Consider the following 17,526-nt stretch of genomic DNA (forward strand, 5'->3'; position numbering starts at 1 on the left):
TCACTAGACATGGATGAGTGTCAAAGGTGATTAAGGAGCAGAAGATGTGAAAAATTGCCGGGAATGGGGAACTGCTTGAACAAGGATATCAAAGAAATAATCAGCACGGCACAGGCAAGGAATAATATAGAAACATTTCCACTTACAGGGATAATGGGGGGAAAGTAGCATGACATCTGTTATCTTCCGACTAACAGAGGATTCGGACTAAGATACGTGTCTAATCTGGAATTGCACTTGTCAGAGGTCCTACCCTGTCTACAGCAAGCATGAGCTATTTTGATGTTAATGGTTATTTGATATAGATAGAAAAGTCTAGCAGGACCAAATGGCTGAGGCTCTAGAAATGTGAGCCCCTCGTTCTATATACTATCCAGGTAAGTACCGTCCAGAGGGAAGTGCCCATTTTTTTAACCAGCCTGAACTTTTTCACGGAGTTTGTTCTCTACCACTGAATAAAATTGGCATGCATCACTGCTGATCTACCGTCCATAACTGCCGATCCTAGACTGGGGAAAACAGACAGGTTGGTTTAGTGAGCAACCCACCTGCATAGGACCTCAGCGGAAGTTAATTCAGACTGCCAGCCTGATCTGTTAATTTTTAAGAATTCTATTTCCTACGAGCTCTGGCCTTTTCAAATTGTTTGTGCTGCCTGTGAATTCCAGAAATCCCCAAGTTAAGAGAATATATCAGGAGGAGGCTCTTGGATAAGAAGAGGAGGATGGCGACCAAGTATGTCACTGAAGCTTTTGGCCTCTTGCTCCTCACAGACAGTTTCAGCTGCACGGACAACCTGCCGGTAGGAAGACCCCTGGGCTGTGTGTCCTCTGCCTCCCGGCCTGGGCAGAATGCGCCCTCTTACCAAGTTAGAAAATTAACTCACCGTAATCTTTCTTTTCTCATCAGAGGAAGACCCTAAGCTCAGAGAATCTAAAGAGAGCAGAAAGATAATTCGAGGGTTAACATTGTAACCTTTGAGTAAAAGAAAAAAAAAGAAATAATGTTTTACCTAGGACAGATGGGCTGAGAGGAAAAGGTAAAAATAGTCACTTTTGCCTCTCCTGAGACTTGAATCAGGTAGAATGTGTTTAATGGTAGGAGGGATTTGTCTACTTCTACTGGAATATGTCAGTTCTTGGTTATCCTAAAGAGGCATGTGTGCACATACAGTCCAAAAAACTTTCTTCTGCCTGTGGACTTCCTGCGTGGCCTGGTGCTGTCAGAATCTCAAACTCAGAGCAGTGTGGTTATATAATGTGAGAGGAAGGAAAAGAAGAGGGCCTTTCAGCAGAGAGATATTATCTTCACGGTCTAGAATGCAGGTCTTCTGAATAACCAGTTAAAAATGACTTTTTTCATAGCAGTGGACAAAGTTATCTTTTTGATGGATGAATTTTTTTTACCCTAAGATAAGAGGGATAAGCTGCTAAATTCGAGGTTTGGGAGAGTTTGGGAGAAAACTTTGTTGCTGGAATCAATCACCAACTGCATTGTTTCCTTGTGAGGGAATGAAAATACAAACAGACAAGCACGTATAAAAACAGAACTCTGACCCACAGCCTGCAGCAAACTGCTTAGGAAACCAACCCGCCCCGCCCCCCACCCCGTCTACAACGAACAGCTCAGGAAGCCAGCCTGCTCTAAAACTTGTAGGAAGTTAGACTACTATCTCTAGTAACAATCTAAGAAGCTAAACAATAACTTCTGTAACAATCAGCCCCAAATGGCCAGACCTTTGTTAATGACTGACAGCTTCCCTTATCCTTTTTTTTTTAACCATCATCCATATTTTATGGCAAAGAGATTGCCATTTCTCTTAGGTGTTTTAAAATATGAGCAATGGCTGCTTACAAAATAGAAAAAAAAAATTAAACAACCCATCAAATTCAGATGACAGAAATATGGCTGGAAGGTTACATCTCCCGGCCAAACTAAACCCTTTAGCAACGATTGCATTGCCTTGAATTCTGCAAATGACAGTCTCCCAGCAGGCTGCATTATTCTGATCACACACATCCTCACTATAATCGGCTGCCCGTGAAACTCTCATCACAGACAGCCTTGTTAGCTCATGGGCTTCCCTAATCTTTATCCCTGCTTCCAACTGAGGACCAATCAAGAAAAGATAAATATGCATCCTCATGAATCACGTAGGATCCCTGCTTCAAGGTCTCCACCTACAGCTGCCCCATGCCAGGGGCCTCTGATCAGGGTACCGGAAGCCTTCCCATCCCTCTGCTTGCCTTTGAGTGTCTGCCAAACGCAAGTGATGGCCACGGACTCTCTTGCTATAGCAAGCTCTAAGTTCATAGCCTTTGTGTGTTCTCATTTGGTTGGTATTTCTTTATTTCCACACTTGCTGTCAGCTATCAGATTTGCACAGCCAAGCTGTCTGACTTGTTGTTATGCACAATAGGGAAAGGGGAGAGAAATGTACCAGTAGGGCTGGTCCAGAGAACGTGGGAGAGTGAACCTGGGAGGGCCCTGTGGAGTGATGAGCAGAGGCAGCTGGTGGGGACCTGACTTCAGTGTGAAAAGTAAGCAATGTCAACTCTTTTATTTTTAATTAATTAATTTATTTTTGGCTGCGTTGGGTCTTCGTTGCTGTGCGGGGGTTTTCTCTAGTTCCAGCGAGCGGGGGTACTCTTTGTTGCAGTGCGCGGGCTTCTCATTGAGGTGGCTTCTCTTGTTGCGGAGCACGGGCTCTAGGCACGCGAGCTTCAGTAGTTGTGGCATGTGGCTTCAGTAGTTGTGGCTCGAGGGCTCTAGAGCACAGGCTCAGTAGTTGTGGCGCACGGGCTTAGTTGCTCCGCGGCGTGTGGGATCTTCCCAGACCAGGGCTCGAACCCGTGTCCCCTGCATTGGCAGGCGGATTCCCAACCACTGCGCCACCAGGGAAGTCCCAGCAATGTCAACTCTTGATGGTCCACGCAGTGTCAGTCAAATGTCCACACTTTAGAAATTAAAAGTGCCATATAGAGCAAGATTCACCATCTTTTTTCATCACATTTCTTATTCCTTGTTTGGGTCTAGTTCTGTGTAAGAAAAAAGAAACCCTCCTGGAATCTGAGACTTTCCAATTTGACTTTTGTCCTCTGAAATACTAGCGAAAGTTTTGACATTCTAACTTCCCCCCAAAATTCTTTGGGGTGAAAGTTGCCTCTCTGCCCAGCAAAAGATTGCTCTTGGAAGTGCTGATGGAAAACGAATCGGATGTGGTGTCGTGCGTGGTTGGTTGATTTTATAAACACCGGGACAAAGCATTTTGCAATCAAAGTTGGAGCGTGGTATGGAGGTGCAAGCCGTGTAGGGGCTCAGTCCCTCCTTGTAGCCAGACTGCAGGCGACAGAAGACACGGAGCAGGGGGCTGGCTCGCACTTCTGTGATAGCCTTTTAGAAGGAGTTGCCAGCAGGCTTACTCAAAATTCTTTGGCCTCAGATATTGGTCTCAGTCTTAGTTCTCTGATGGAAAGCTGGAAGACAAGAGTTTGTCAGTTCCTTTGCATTCTGGAAAAAAATATATGTGATGGATCATTTTTTAAGATTGTGACTCAAACCAAAAATTTTAGAGTTTGGATAGTTAGTGATTTGAAATGAACAGGGATCTAGTCTTTATTTTTAAGAATCAATGGGAAGTTGATTATGACGATCTCAATGTTGAATGAGTCCTGCATTTATTCATAGTAGATGCCAGCCTTTCCCTTTCTTACTGCTCTTTTATTTCCAGCCCCTTCCCTTCTTATCATTCTTTTGCTTCTTCAACAAGGATTCTTTGAGAGTGAGCCTTTGTGAGAATCTTGCCCGTGGAGTTTCTTCTCATGACTTTTTTCTTCTTTCATTTTGATCACTAGTGACACCACAAACTCCAAAGAATCTAGAGGGAACTCTGGGGGAGAAAGTATGGCTTATAGAATTCTAACCAGTGAAAACTCTGAAACTGCCCAGGGCTTGCCTGAAGCGGAATAGTTTCCATAAACTTCTAAAACTCCTCTATTCTGAGACTCAGGGTATAGGAGTTTGAGGCTGTTTTCAGGATCATTCAGCCCCATTCACTTACTTCACAGACGATGCCCTTGCGATCCAGAGATGCTAAGTCATCTCTGTAAGGTCACACCTCAATTCAAGAGCTATTTCTGTCATCAAATTTGGAATACACTTTAAAAGCCTACATTATCCAGCCATTTCTCCACGCCACTCATTCACCCCAGAAATGTTTATGGACCGTGCTCTCCGTGCCCCCCCTCGGAATAAACAAACATGAATAACAGAGTCTGTCTCTCCAGCAAGGTCCTGGCCCAGGGCAGGAGACACATGGCCTGAGAGAGACATAGCACAGCAGGGGTGTCCCAGATGCAATGGGAGCCCAGGAAAGAGCGCCCCAACTCTGCCCGGGGAGTCAGGGAGAGCATCACATGGGAAGTGACTTTTGAGCTTCGGGAGTATGCGAACATGGGAGGAGCACATGCAAAGGACCAAAAGGATGGCACGTTTGGGGAACGGTAGCAAGTTCAGGGGCAGCTACGCGGGAGGACCTTTTGGGCAAACAGAGAGCTGGTGGTGCTGGAGAAATTGGTTGAGTTTTGGCCACGAAGGACCTTAAGTGACGAGCTAAGGAGTGTGGTTTCTTTCCACTGCAGTCAGGCACCGTGTGGTCCCCGGGGTTCTCGTACAGGGGACAGACACTACAGAGTTTCCAGTTTGGAACCTAGAGGTCAAGGCTGCCCCTGGCGGTCCCTCCCTTGTATTATTTGAATAGATATTTTCTTCCCTGACTAGACTATTCTCCTTTGAAGCAGGAACCAAGTCTTTATTTTTGTGGTCCTGTAGCTTTGCTGTTTATTTAAAGTGGGGTCCAGAAGATCAGTATTACCTGGGGCTTGCTAGCAACGTAGAATCCCAGGCCCTTGGGTTTGAACCAACTCTTCTGGTGATTTCTATGCACATTAAAGTTTGACAAACCCTATCCTCCAAAACTGCTTTGTGCACAAAGTTCATAAATATTTGTTGAATCAGATGTCATTGGAAAAATCTCTTTTAATGACAATTGGATTGTTTAAAAATATTTACTCTTTCAAGTAGCCTAATGGATTAACCCCCAGGAAAAGTTGCAGGAGGAAATATTTGTTTGATTCTCCAATCCCACAAAGCTTGAGGAGGTCTGTGCCCTGAAGGATGCCTTATTGGGATGACAGGGAGGGGTCCACCATGGGTGATCTGCTCAAGCTAAATCCTGTGTTGGTGACAGACTTAAAGCAAGCAGAGCCGGAGGAGACGGTGCCTTGAGGGAGGGGCTGGCCTCATGCTCCTGATGGTCCTTGTCTCTAGAACGAATACTTGCACGTGAGTGGCCTGCGGAGATTTGTGGAAGAGGAGATACAGCTGCTGGAGAAGGCCATCGACCAGTGCTTTGCCCACATAGTGCAGCCTCTGCAGGAAGGGGTCCTAAATGCCAGGAGTTCCTACCGACGGATCCTTGGGGCGTGCCTGATGGTGAGTGACCCTCTAAAAAGAAAAACCGTGATGTTCGGTGAGACCTGCCTGATTCTCCACCTTTTTTCACTATCCCATTGCTTTTAAAAGAAATAAAGAGCTAGAAGAAATTAGGAGAGAGTGAAAATTGCACACAAGAAAGCATATTGAGTGAATTGTTTGTGCATTGTGAGGACGCAGGGAAGGGTACATGTGCAGCAGAAAGAATTGGAATTTAGGATCCGAGGGTCTTGTTTTGAACGCCAACCCCACCAAACATCCTCTCTGTAGGCCTGGGCAAGGCCCTAAACCCACTTAAGCCCGTTGGGATTTTTCTTCTATAAAATGGGGATGGTAAACACTTGCCCAATCTATTTCACAGGGCTGATGTAAGTATCAATTAGATACACAGTAAGAAAGCACCCTATAATCTCTCACTTGGCACACAAATTGTTGTTTTATCTTTTAATTATTCAATAGTTATATGGGGTTTCTAAGGGATGAGAGATAAGAAATGTGTGTGGTTGTTTAAGCCATGAAGTTTGGGGTAATTTGTTTCATAGCGATAGGTAATGAAGTGACCCTGGAGAGAACTGTTTCTATACGATGGTGGAAGATCCCAGATCACAAAAGGTGAATGAGTGGGTGGGTGCTGAGAAGGTGAAGGCACGAGGTGGGGACCAGTCCTCTGAGACAGTGTGCTTGTGGAGGAAGGAGCAGCAACAGGCACCTTCAGGCTGTCACCAGGGCTTCATCCCAGGAACCGTCCCCTCTCCCCTCAGCCCTTCAATGGCTTCTTTACTCTGTGACTATGGGCACAACCCAGGGTGTTCCTATTTGATAAGCAACTTGCCTTTGCGATCAGATATTTGGGCAGACATGTATATACTAACATCATATCTTTAGGTAACAATAGCCTAAATGTCTAATCATACGAGAATGGTAAAGTGAATTATGATACATCCATATGACATTACGTGGTTATTCAAATAATTTTTTGGAAGTATTTACAATGAATTCAGGAAATGCTCATGTTATAATATTAAGCAAAAACTGGCAGAATATTAAAATAGAGATAGATGATAGATAGATTGATACGGGAAGATAGATATGGATAGATAGATAGAGATAGTATGATGCCAGTTGTACCATGCTACATGGCCATTCACTTAAAACATATTCCCTTAAAACATATATCATTGACTAATGATCACAAAGGCCTCTACTGAAATTTCAGTCAGTGCAAATGTATTTTTTATTCTCTTTGCTGAGGATCAATCACCATGTGGCTAAAATTTGTCAAGTCTCTTATAGCTCTAGCTTCATATTATTTTTTTCTTCTGATGTGTGAGTTTATGTCTCTGGGAGAAAATATTACAAAGATATACACATCAAGTTACATTTTATCAAATATTTTTTAAAAAGTGTAAAACATCGAGGCTGTGCTTGGAAAACCTAAAACACATACTCGCGGTAGAGTCAGAGCACATTTTCATTTAATAACTGCTCATTTGGCATATACTTATCAAGCATGACCTATACCAGGACCAGATGGTGAGGACATCACGATGGATGAAACATCGGGCCTCATCTTAACCAGCTGATGGTCCAGTTTAGCAGCCTGATGAGTAAAGAGACAAATGCAAAGCTGTATGTAAGCAGAGAGCAGAGGATGCTTTGGGAACCCAGGGCAGGGGCACCCGCCAACTTGAGGTGTGACTGCTATCCTCTCTGTGTAGCTTAATAATACATTGAAAGATCATGTCTCTACTCTTCCCTGTGATTCTTGGTAATGGTGTTTGGCCAAAGGCAGTGCAACTCTGATCCCGTGAATTCTAGGTAACACCTACTAACTCCACTATCTTATTGTTTAATTATCCAGAGGAGTAGAGGAAACCAGGGTTTTCACCAGACTCTGAAAGCGGTTTGCCTGAAAAACGGTATCTATGCCTCCAGGACTCTTGGGAGAATAGATCTGAACGAAGCCATCACGCAGCCCATCTATGAACAGATTGATCCTGTGTTTGGAGTCATTTTTAGGTAAAGGATCCTTCACTTGGCTCCTCTGTGAACAAACATCCGAAGAACGCTCATCTTTAAGAATTTGTACTTTGGATCTGGAAGGGTCCAGAGTAGCTTGCAACTTGAGGAGGAAAACTTAGTCTTTGGCAAAACACAAAAGCCTTAGTTTGGTTTACTTAAAAATTTCCTGTGGTGACCTGGAGTGCAGCTGGAGATGCTGCTTTCAGATTAATATTATGATTCCCATTATTTTTAAAATATCTCCTACATGCACCGGGGATCCATTTTCTTATAGATCTGAGCCCAGGACAGGGGTATTTTGGTTGGAGAGTGTGGAGTTAAGGAAACACACGGCCTTCGTAAATTTCCCTGAATGAGAAAAGGAAAAGTGGCTCACAGTGGCTCTGCTTGCTTTTGACACACAGCGTGCTCACACATGGCGTGGGGTGGGGGGCTTGAACCTTCACAGCGCCCCGTCCTTCCCTTCTTCCTTGACCTCCAATCCTTTTCTCCATCCACAGAGACAGTCTCTTCTAATCCCCAGCCTGTCCCCAGTCTCCCTCCTTTGCCCCTGGCATTTCACCTGGCCTACCACCCTCTCCTGTTTGAGCCATTCTACCTTTGCTCGATTCTTACTCAGTGCCTCCACCCCCGTGCCCCCAACCTTCCTTTAAATTTGTTTGGAATCCTGCTATTCTACCTACGCTCACCCACCCCTGTTTACACATCTGTAGTGTAAACTCCAAATTCCTTGGAACGGCCTTCAAGACATTCCACCTGCTTCCAACTGGCCTTTCCCATCTCTCCCCACGCCCCTGTCAGTGTCAACCCCTGGCTTTAACCAGCCTGCGGACAGCAAAGAGCAACTGAGATGTACCAGGAACTTGTGCTAAGCACTTTGCAGGCATCCTGTCGTCACACCCTCCCCATAACCCTCTGAAGTGGCTCTGGTCTTCTTACAAGTGAACACACTGCCATTCGGAGGAATCATATAGTTTTCCCAGGGTCACCCGGCTCATAAGTAGAGAGCTAGGACTTCAAGCCTCTGCCCTCTCCTCTACTCACCTGATGCTTTTTATTCCTGGGATGTCCTGAAACCTAGTTCACTATGTCGTCCCTGTGGAGAACGCCTCCTCCTTCTTTTCATGTCCCTAAATCTTACCCATCTTTTAAGGTGTAGTTCGTCCCACCCTTTCAAGTGGGAACACCTGGGCAGCAGAAAGACTATGAGTTTTGAGGTTAAACAGATCAGTGCCCAAGGTCTGGCCCTGCTACTCACTAGCTGTGCGACTTTGAACACATTAGCTACCGTCTCTGAGCCTCAGCTTTCTCATCTGTAAAATGGACATCATTGCACAGACTACATTATGGGAATTTTATAACTGTTAGATCTCGTCCTCCTTCTCTTAAAAATGAGTAAAAGAATACCAGCTAGTTTCCTCTTTGTTTTAACCCCACAATAGCCACCGTTGTCTCTCAACATTTTATGGTGCTTTCCCCTGTAGGTCTGGGAAGCCCACTGATGGTTCAGCTCTGATGCCCCACATAGATGCTTTTAAGCACTCTCTGCAGGAGAAGATGACGGAAATTGGGATAAGAAATGGCTGGAAATATGATAGCTATAAAAAGAGTTTCCTGATCCAGGAGGTAAGATCCTTATAAAGTGAAGAGGGCAGCGAGGGTGGGTAGTGGTTTTCTTCCCAGCAAGATTTTGGAGGTGCCTGTCTTTTCCCACTTGTTTCCCTGGAGTGTCCAGGGTCTGGGCGGACCTTATAGCAGGCACTGTGGGATACAGAACATAGTGGGATGGGGCAAAGTGAAGCGGTCCTGAGTCTGCTACAGACGTAGCAAGCTTTGTCCCACTGAGAAGCAAGCAACAGTAAATGCTGAGATTGTCAAGTAGACCCAGTTCCCAAGAAGAATCTTCAAAGAATCCTTAGAAGTATAAACATTTGAATCCACTGGTACCATTCTCACTGACTTCTTTATCATTTTTGCCAGTATCATGAAGTATTATCCACAGCGGTGAAGTTTAAAGAAGTGTCCTTCTTTGCAGATCATGTTTCAGTTTTGAGTCCTCAAGACTCTTGTCTGTGACTCAGTTTCTTAGTCCAGCCTGTCTGAGTCTGTTTGGGCTGCTGTAACAAATACCATAGACCGGGCAGCTTATAAACAGCAGAAATTTATTTCTCACAGTTCTGGAAGCTGGAAGTATAAGATCAAGGCGCAGGCAGATTTGGTGTCCGATTGGGCCTGCTTCCTGGTTCACGGGTGGCCATCCTTTTGCTGTGTGCTTACATGGCAGACGGGGCAGAGGAGCTCTCTGGGGTCTTGTCTATAAGGGGAATCATCCCAATTGGGAGGGCTCCCTCCTTAAGACCTAATCACCTCCAAAGGCCCCACCTCCTAATGCCATCACATTGGGGTTTAAGATTTCAACATAAGAATCTGGGGGAACATGACTATTCCGTCCACAGCACAGGCCCAGCCCAAGTTACAGGGTAACACTAGAGAAATCGCCTGTGCCTCCGCTGCCCTCCCCCAAATGCCCCATCCCAGCAGCTTGCACGCACCCGAGTTCAACTCTGCAAATAGTTACCGAGTTTTCTGAGGTGCCCGGCACTGTGGGAAGCACTTGGGGATATAAAAATGCTTCAGATAAAGTTCCTGCTTGTGAGGAGTTCACAGTGGCGGAGATGTGTGAACAGCCAACGATAATACAGGGCAGAGGAGGCGGTGGCCGTACACGGGAACCCCTGCCCTGCTTCTATTAAGGGATTGTCACAAATGGCTTTTGGTTAACGTGGATTCTCAGATAAGCGCCATCCTGGGAGGCCTGGAGGGACACATCCTCAGAAAGAAGAGGAGGATTTATGAGTCTCTCAGCACCTCTGTTCAGAACGACCTGAAGCCCTGTTATGAAGGTGGGCCCCCGAGAGTAACTTTTCCGCCTCCTCCGGGGTCTGTCGGCTCCTTTGGCATCCTTGTCTGCTGCTCGCCCTTCAAAGTGTTTGTCCTCCTGTGTCCTAAGTCCCCATAGCACTCTTGGTCTACAAATTAAAACCAAACAATTGCAAGGGTGTGGGGAGAGGTCAGCCATGAACCATTTCCATCTGTGTGTTTCTAGTTCTTTCTGTCCAGCCTTTATCTAGACACCTGGCTTCTCCTCTCCGTGCTGCATCTCAGCTAATTAAACCATAAAATCCATTATCCAATTCTCATTCTTATTTTCTTTAAGTATCTGTAAACTCACTTTCCAGCTTTTTCTTGGTTTGGTGGGCCCACTGTTTTTTTTTCTGGGGTGGGCGGGTGAGTTTGGAATTTTGGAAGCTTCTGCTTAATTCACTCATTAGATTTTCAACATGAAAATGATCTAAATATTGAGTTAGTGTTTTGTATCATGTTATTCTATTTCCACGGTGTAGAAAATGGTGCTACATGTATGAATATATATGTGTATGTATGTAGGTATGTATAATATATATGTGTGTGTGTGTGTGTGTGTATAGTTTGCTTGTCTTTCTTTTTTTTAATGTGCTTTTTAAATTTTTTAATTTACTTTTTATTTTTATTTTTTAAATAAATTTATTTATTTATTTATTTATTTTTGGCTGCGTTGGGTCTTCATTGCTGCGTGTGGGCTTTCTCTAATTGCGGTGAGCGGGGGCTACTCTTCATTGCGGTGCACGGGCTTCTCATGGCAGTGGCTTCTTTTGTTGCAGAGCATGGGCTCTAGGCGTGTGGGCTTCAGTAGTTGTGGCTTGCGGGCTCTAGAGTGCAGGCTCAGTAGTTGTGCACTGGCTTAGTTGCTCTGCAGCATGTGGGATCTTCCCGGACCAGGGCTCGAACCCGTGTCCCCTGCATTGGCAGGCAGATTCTTAACCACTGCGCCACCAGGGATGTCCCTGTTTGCTTGTCTGTCTTTCTGATGCTAAAGGTCTCTAAGCAAGTCCTTGCTGTGCTGTGACTGTGACTATCATTTTTGCCAGAGGCAGCTCAGATCACGGGCAAAAAAGCATGTGAAAGAATGAAAGATGTCCTCAGAAGATGGCTGGACCAGCAGGTGGCCGAGGGCATGTTCGAACGGGCTCAAGAAAGGATGCAGCACCAATTTCACCAGCTGAAGGTATTTGACATCCATGGTTTGAATTCCAGTCCGAAAGAGGCTCCTGGGGGAGCACAGGAAGCAGGTACAGAAGACAGAAGAAGCTGTAGTTGTTTGGGCCCAAATAGAGCCAGGTGCCTTCTGTAGAGAAGGCCCAACCGATGGCCATGATGCTGGGGAGGAGGCCAGCCTCCACTGCCACCACATGCTGGCTCGGGCTTCTCTCTGAGGCCGTGGCTTCAGAAATGCAGCCCCTCCAGCTCTCTCCTGCCTCTTTCCTCTTTACTGAGTCATCACTAGGACAACTGTAATATCTAGAGGGGATCCTAAGCTCTTCACAAACATGAGTTCATTGAATCCCCAGCAAGTCTGTGAAGTATACTATTATTGTTCCCATTTTACAGATAAGAAAACTGAGGCAGAGAGAGGTGTATCAAGAGGTCGCACAGCTAGTAAGTTACAGAGCGGGAATTTGGGACCAGGTAACCTGGCTCCGGCAATAGCATAATCTTAAGACAGATTTTTTTTTAAATGAGGGAAAATGACTTGTCTACATAAAATACCAATAGATAAATGCCAGTCAACTATTATAGGTCAGTCTGTTACAGTCCCTGGCATAGATTTAGGTGTGACGCTGTGTGTCTCAGAAGACAGTTCCTAACAGTTTCCTCAAACCTAAGTGCTTCTGTCAAGTACGGTTGGACGATCTTATCCCAGCCCTGGGTCTCTTAGCTTGCCAACCCCTCCCCAAGTAATATAAATTCTTTGTTTTAGTCCAACGTACTGCTGGCTGTCCCCCCACCCAGGCCCCAAGCCAATAGGGTTTCCAAATTCATCAGCCTCAGTCCAGGCTTAGCTGACTCTCTCCCAACCTCCTGAGGACCCCGGCTCCTTGCTATTTCCGTCCACCTCTGAACCAGCCTGCTTCCTGAAACCTGCTTCTGCACAATCTCCTCTCCCCGCATCACCACGGTTTTGGAAAATACCTTTCTCCACAATACAAGGCATGTAATATCTCTTGGACCAGGCTAAGAGGTATCTCATTTACCAGGCGTGGTTTAATTTCCATCATTTAACATATTACCACCGACTACAAATACTTGCAGAATATTTGCCAAACTCTACAGCTGCCAATCCCCACTGAATGTATAAAAACCAGCCCTTAAGGTGCCGAAGAGAACAATCCCTCTGAAAAATGATTAGCACGTTGAGCATGTACAAATGTATCTTAAATGGCAGCAATGCAGGAAGGTGAAACTGGGCAAGACCACAGAGCGTTCCCATTCTCTGATCTCACAAACAAGGAAGCTGAGGCCAAGGGCCTGAGGTACTAGCACAAGGTTCACAGATGCAGCCGAGATTAGAGCTTTGGGTTCCCGGCCTGGTGCATTGAAGAAAAGACCATAAGACTTGGAGTCAGGAGATGCAGGTTCAAAACTAGGCTCTGTCAGGCTAGTGGAGAGTCCAGTGCTTTTCAAAGGGAGGCAAGAGATGCTTAGAAGAGGAAAACTGGTTTTAGTTGATAGAACGACTGAGAGTGGCAAGAAGACATTTCTCAGGTAGTTGGAAAGTTATATATTAATGGTGTATTATGAAAAGCAGGAGGTCAACAAACATTTACGCTGTGACTAAATGCATGATAGGACAATGGGACGGTGACGCTCACTTTGCCTCTTTTTCTGTCTCTGCGGTGGCTGTTCTCCCCCCACCATGGTTCTGTGTGTCCTCACTACTCCTGATTCGGTCATTCAGCATCAGAGGTACAATTTCCATGAGTCTAGGAAAGGAGATGCAAAGGCAGGTGGGGCCCCTCAGAAATGCTGTCCTGATGACTCTGGTCACCCAGGGTATTCTCAAGTGGTCCACCCTTGGACCTGACTTTGAAAAATTTGCCAAAAGGGGAACTTTGAAAAAGTTGCCAAAAGGCAACCCCAGTCGCTAACACTCTCTGGCTGGGGGATTGGGTGGGTGGGGGGTGGGGTCCCTTTCATGAGATTCCTTTCCCTGAGGCTGTGCCCTCCTAACAGAATGACCGTCCTTTGTCGTGTAGAATGGAATCACGGAGAAGGTGAAGGGCAGTATCACCACCATGCTGACCCTTGCTTCGTCCCAGGGGGATGGGCTCTACAAGGAGCTTGCAGGTAAATACATGCGACCTTTGCATAAAGGGTGATGATGCCGACGCCCTTACCCCCCAAACTGCGGTTGCTCGTTGCTGGATTTAAAGAAACTAAGTTAGGAAGAGTTTCGAGGGCAAGGGATGGAGATGATGAGGACGATTATGACTGGCCCCTCCTTTGCTGAGCACCCAGCTGAGACCAAGCATTATATTCGGGTTTTGAATGTCACCACATTCTTATATTCACCCTCAGGGGCAGGCATTCTTGCTCCATTTTGCAGATGCAGAAACAGAAACTTAGATAATGTGCCGAGGAGCCATAGCTGGAAAGCGGCAAATTCAAATCCATTCCTCTGCCCTGGTGTCTCCATAAACCCGTTCTTTTAGATTGATACCTTCCCATGAGAAGCCTCATTTGCTGGTTGTGGTGGAGAAGGTTTGTTTTCACCCACCAGGAAGCTGGGGATGCAGCACCAGGGGCGTGTGGTACAGGCACCCATCTCCCCTTCACACCGTGGGCTCCACCAGGTCCCCTGGTGTAAACCGGAAAGTGTAAGCTGGTGCAGACAGCAACTGGGCAATTTCTAGCAAAATTAAAAATGTGCACATCCTTTGGCCCAGCAATCCTTCTTCTAGGCATTTATCCTCTGATATCCTCATACACGGCAGAGTGGCGCGTGCACAAGGTTATTCAGGGTAGCATTGTTCATGGTGTCAGGACCTCAAAGATCCATCCATAGACTTAGGGGTCGTGACGGTTAAGCTCACTTAGCTACACCACTAGTAGAGGACCTTGCAACTGGTTAAAAAAAAAAGCAGCTTTATATGTAGCGGTAAGAAACAAGCTCCAAGATATATTGTAAAGTAAAAAAAAAAAAGCATGTAATGTGTTGCCATTTGTGAGAGCAAAAAAAGGAAAAGCATATGTATGTGTCTGTATATGCAGAAATATCTCCATGGAGTACACAGGAACTGGTCACACTGGTTGCCTCTAAGGAGGGGAACTGGAGCCTGGAGAATGGGGAGGGTGGAGACTCGCTTTGCACTGGGTCTTTTAGGTTTTAAACTGTGTGCACAGTTGCCTGCTGGGAAAAAAAAAAAGAGCTGCTGCCTTTGCTGAGTCCATCAGGGTGAAAGTGGTCAGAGCTATTTCCAAAGGAAAAGCCACAACTTCCGCTTCTAAAGATCTGTCCTGCACTTACGTATTTCTTTGGAAATCATCGTTCTCTCCCAGTTCTGGCTGGTGAGACGGCCGTCTAACCTGTTCCTAATGGTCTCCGCGAAGGAGATACGACACCCTTGCACTGCAATTTATCGGTCTTTCCCATGACCATCTGTCTTGAACCTGTTTTAAGATTAGAGTCACCCAATCGTGTCTTCTTTTAAGAACCCCCCCCTCGAAGTGGTCAAAGGTCTTCCGACTCTCCAGGTCTCACAGACAGAAAATGTTCCCCTAAGTTTGATGTAAATTACTCTTGCCACAATTTAAGACCGTCTCCTTTTCTTCCCATCACCAGTGAATATACAGTATGTAGGGAGTACTGTGCCAGGTACCAAAGAGGTCTGAAACAGTGCCTGCTCTGAGTCTTAGCTCGTTGTTAAGACAAGATGTGCAAGACTGTAAATCACAATAGCAGATCATATGCATTCACTCCACAAGAAACCACAGCCCCCTCCTAGGCGCTGGGCAGTGTTCTAGGTACTGAGGATACAGCAGTGACCAATACAGACAAAAATCTCTGCCTTCATGGAGCTTACAGCCCAGAGGGCAGAAGGTAGGCAGGAAGCAGAATAAATAAAGTGTGTGGCAAGCCAAAGGGCGATACATGCTATGGAGAAAAATAAAGCAGGGAAGGAGAGAGAGGTCCTGGAGGAGGGGCCAGGGTGGCCAGGGAAGGTCTCACTGGGAATGTGACATGTAAACAAAAACCTGAGGGAGGGGATGCACTTGGGCACCAGACTGTTATTCCTACAGTGCAGAAGACAGTGGTTATTCAGGGCTGGGACACTGGGGTAGCTTCAAGTAAGCTGGGTCCTAGAATGGAGCCTGCAAGGATAAATACGATTTAAGAGGCAGTGAGGAAATGGGAGACCTTCTAGACTCAGGAGAAAGACAAATAGACTCAGGGTTCTGACTCCCTTCTTGGTCAAGGTCTTGGCTCCCATCACTGGCCAGCTCAGGGTGGGTGAGTCTGAGTCATGACATATAGAGCCAAGGGCGATTGGAGAGGCTTTCAGGAGCAATGCCAGAGCCAACCCCAAGGTCAGTCTGAAGTGTCCCTTCAAAGAGGACTGTGTCAGGGTTCTCCAGAGAAACAGAACCAATAGAATGTACACATATGTCCATATATATATATATATAGGAAGAGATCATTTTAAGGGATTGGCTCCTGCAACTATGGCAGTTTTGTGCATCCAAAATCTGATAAGGGAGGCCAGCAGGCTGGAGATACAAGAAGGACTTGCAGTTCAAGTCCAAAAACAGTCTGCTGGAGAACCAGGAAAAGCTGACATTGCAGATGAAGTCTGAAAGCAGTCTGCTGGAGAATTCCCTCTTGCTCAGGGGAGACCAGCCTTTTGTTTTAGTCAGACCTTCATCTGATTAGATGAGGCCCACCCACATTGTGGAGGGCAATCTGCTTTACTCAGAGTACACTGATTTAACTGTAAAGCTCATACAAAAATATACTGACAGAAACATCCAGAGTAATGTTTGACCAAATATCTGGGCACCACAGCTCAGACAAGTGGACACATAAAATTAACCATCAAAAGGATACCTTTTGATTGCAGATCATGGGCTAAAAACCTGAGATGCCAAAAATAAGAGCAAATTCACTTAGAATGGGGACAGCTGTGGGGAGAGATCGGAGAAGGAGAGAGATGCCTGGAAAAGACTTGGGGGAGGTTTTGTGTGGGGTGTGCTTTGTATCTCCTTCCACTGAGCACTTATGAGGCCTTTGTAAAGACTCAGTGATTTCCCAGACCTTTTTTGTGGGTAGGTTTGTGTTTATTTTCAAGGTGCCCCCTATGCTGAGATAAGCCTTAAGGTAAGAGCAAGAATGCCTGGTTTGATCGAGCTATTTGTAAAACATATTGACTGGACTGTCTGATCGCTAAGCTCCATTCTCAAGCTCACATCCTGGGACAGGTGACCGAGGTCAGAACAGGATTGTTGGGGGATTTGTTTTCTGGGGACGTTTCTGAAAAGGACTAACTCCTAATGCTTGCTTTCTGCTCTTCTGTAGATGTCAAAAGTGAATACAAGGAGATGGAGAAGCTGCACAGGAGCCTGAGGGAGGTTGCTGAGAATGCACTGCTGCGTCGGGGCATGCAAGATTTCCTTCTGAGGATGTCCCCCAGCAAATCTGGCCCCCCCAAAACATAGATTTAATTCTTGGGGCTTAGCACCATGGAGTACAAACCTGGAGGCAAAAATTCAGATTTACTACTGTTTGTTAAAACCTAATAAAGAACACCTCCCAACTTTGGGGGCTTTATAGACAACTCAGTATATTGTTACTTCTGTCATAAGTTGAGTACAGAGCAACATCATTTCATTTTTCTACTATTGCCAGAAAGAGTCATCTTGAAACCCTCACGAAGGTCTAAAGCTTTAGGGACAAGAAACTTGTGCTTTACTGGAGAAAAATATCTAAACAGCAAAAAACTTATATGTGGAATCTAAAATATGATACAAATGAACTTATTTATGAAACAGAAACAGACTCACAGACATAGAAAACAAACGTATGGTTACCAAAGGGGAAACAGGGTGGGGAGGGATACATTAGGAGTTTGAGATTAG

The 17,526-nt window shown here is 45.6% G+C and overlaps 1 protein-coding gene across 1 annotated transcript in view; it reads left to right on the forward strand.

The window, feature by feature from the left end:
• The window catches only part of NUGGC (nuclear GTPase, germinal center associated), a 42,051-nt gene extending 24,945 nt beyond the window's left edge, over positions 1–17,106 (forward strand). The window contains exons 12-19 of the mRNA XM_007192787.2: positions 669–802; positions 5,329–5,493; positions 7,355–7,512; positions 9,000–9,141; positions 10,310–10,418; positions 11,484–11,620; positions 13,650–13,740; positions 16,967–17,106. Coding sequence (XP_007192849.1) covers positions 669–802; positions 5,329–5,493; positions 7,355–7,512; positions 9,000–9,141; positions 10,310–10,418; positions 11,484–11,620; positions 13,650–13,740; positions 16,967–17,106 — 1,076 coding nt within the window. The remainder of the gene's footprint in view (positions 1–668; positions 803–5,328; positions 5,494–7,354; positions 7,513–8,999; positions 9,142–10,309; positions 10,419–11,483; positions 11,621–13,649; positions 13,741–16,966) is intronic.
• The last annotated feature ends 420 nt before the right edge of the window (positions 17,107–17,526 follow it).

The sequence above is a fragment of the Balaenoptera acutorostrata genome, chromosome 6, assembly GCF_949987535.1.
Source record: "Balaenoptera acutorostrata chromosome 6, mBalAcu1.1, whole genome shotgun sequence".
NCBI lineage: Eukaryota > Metazoa > Chordata > Mammalia > Artiodactyla > Balaenopteridae > Balaenoptera > Balaenoptera acutorostrata.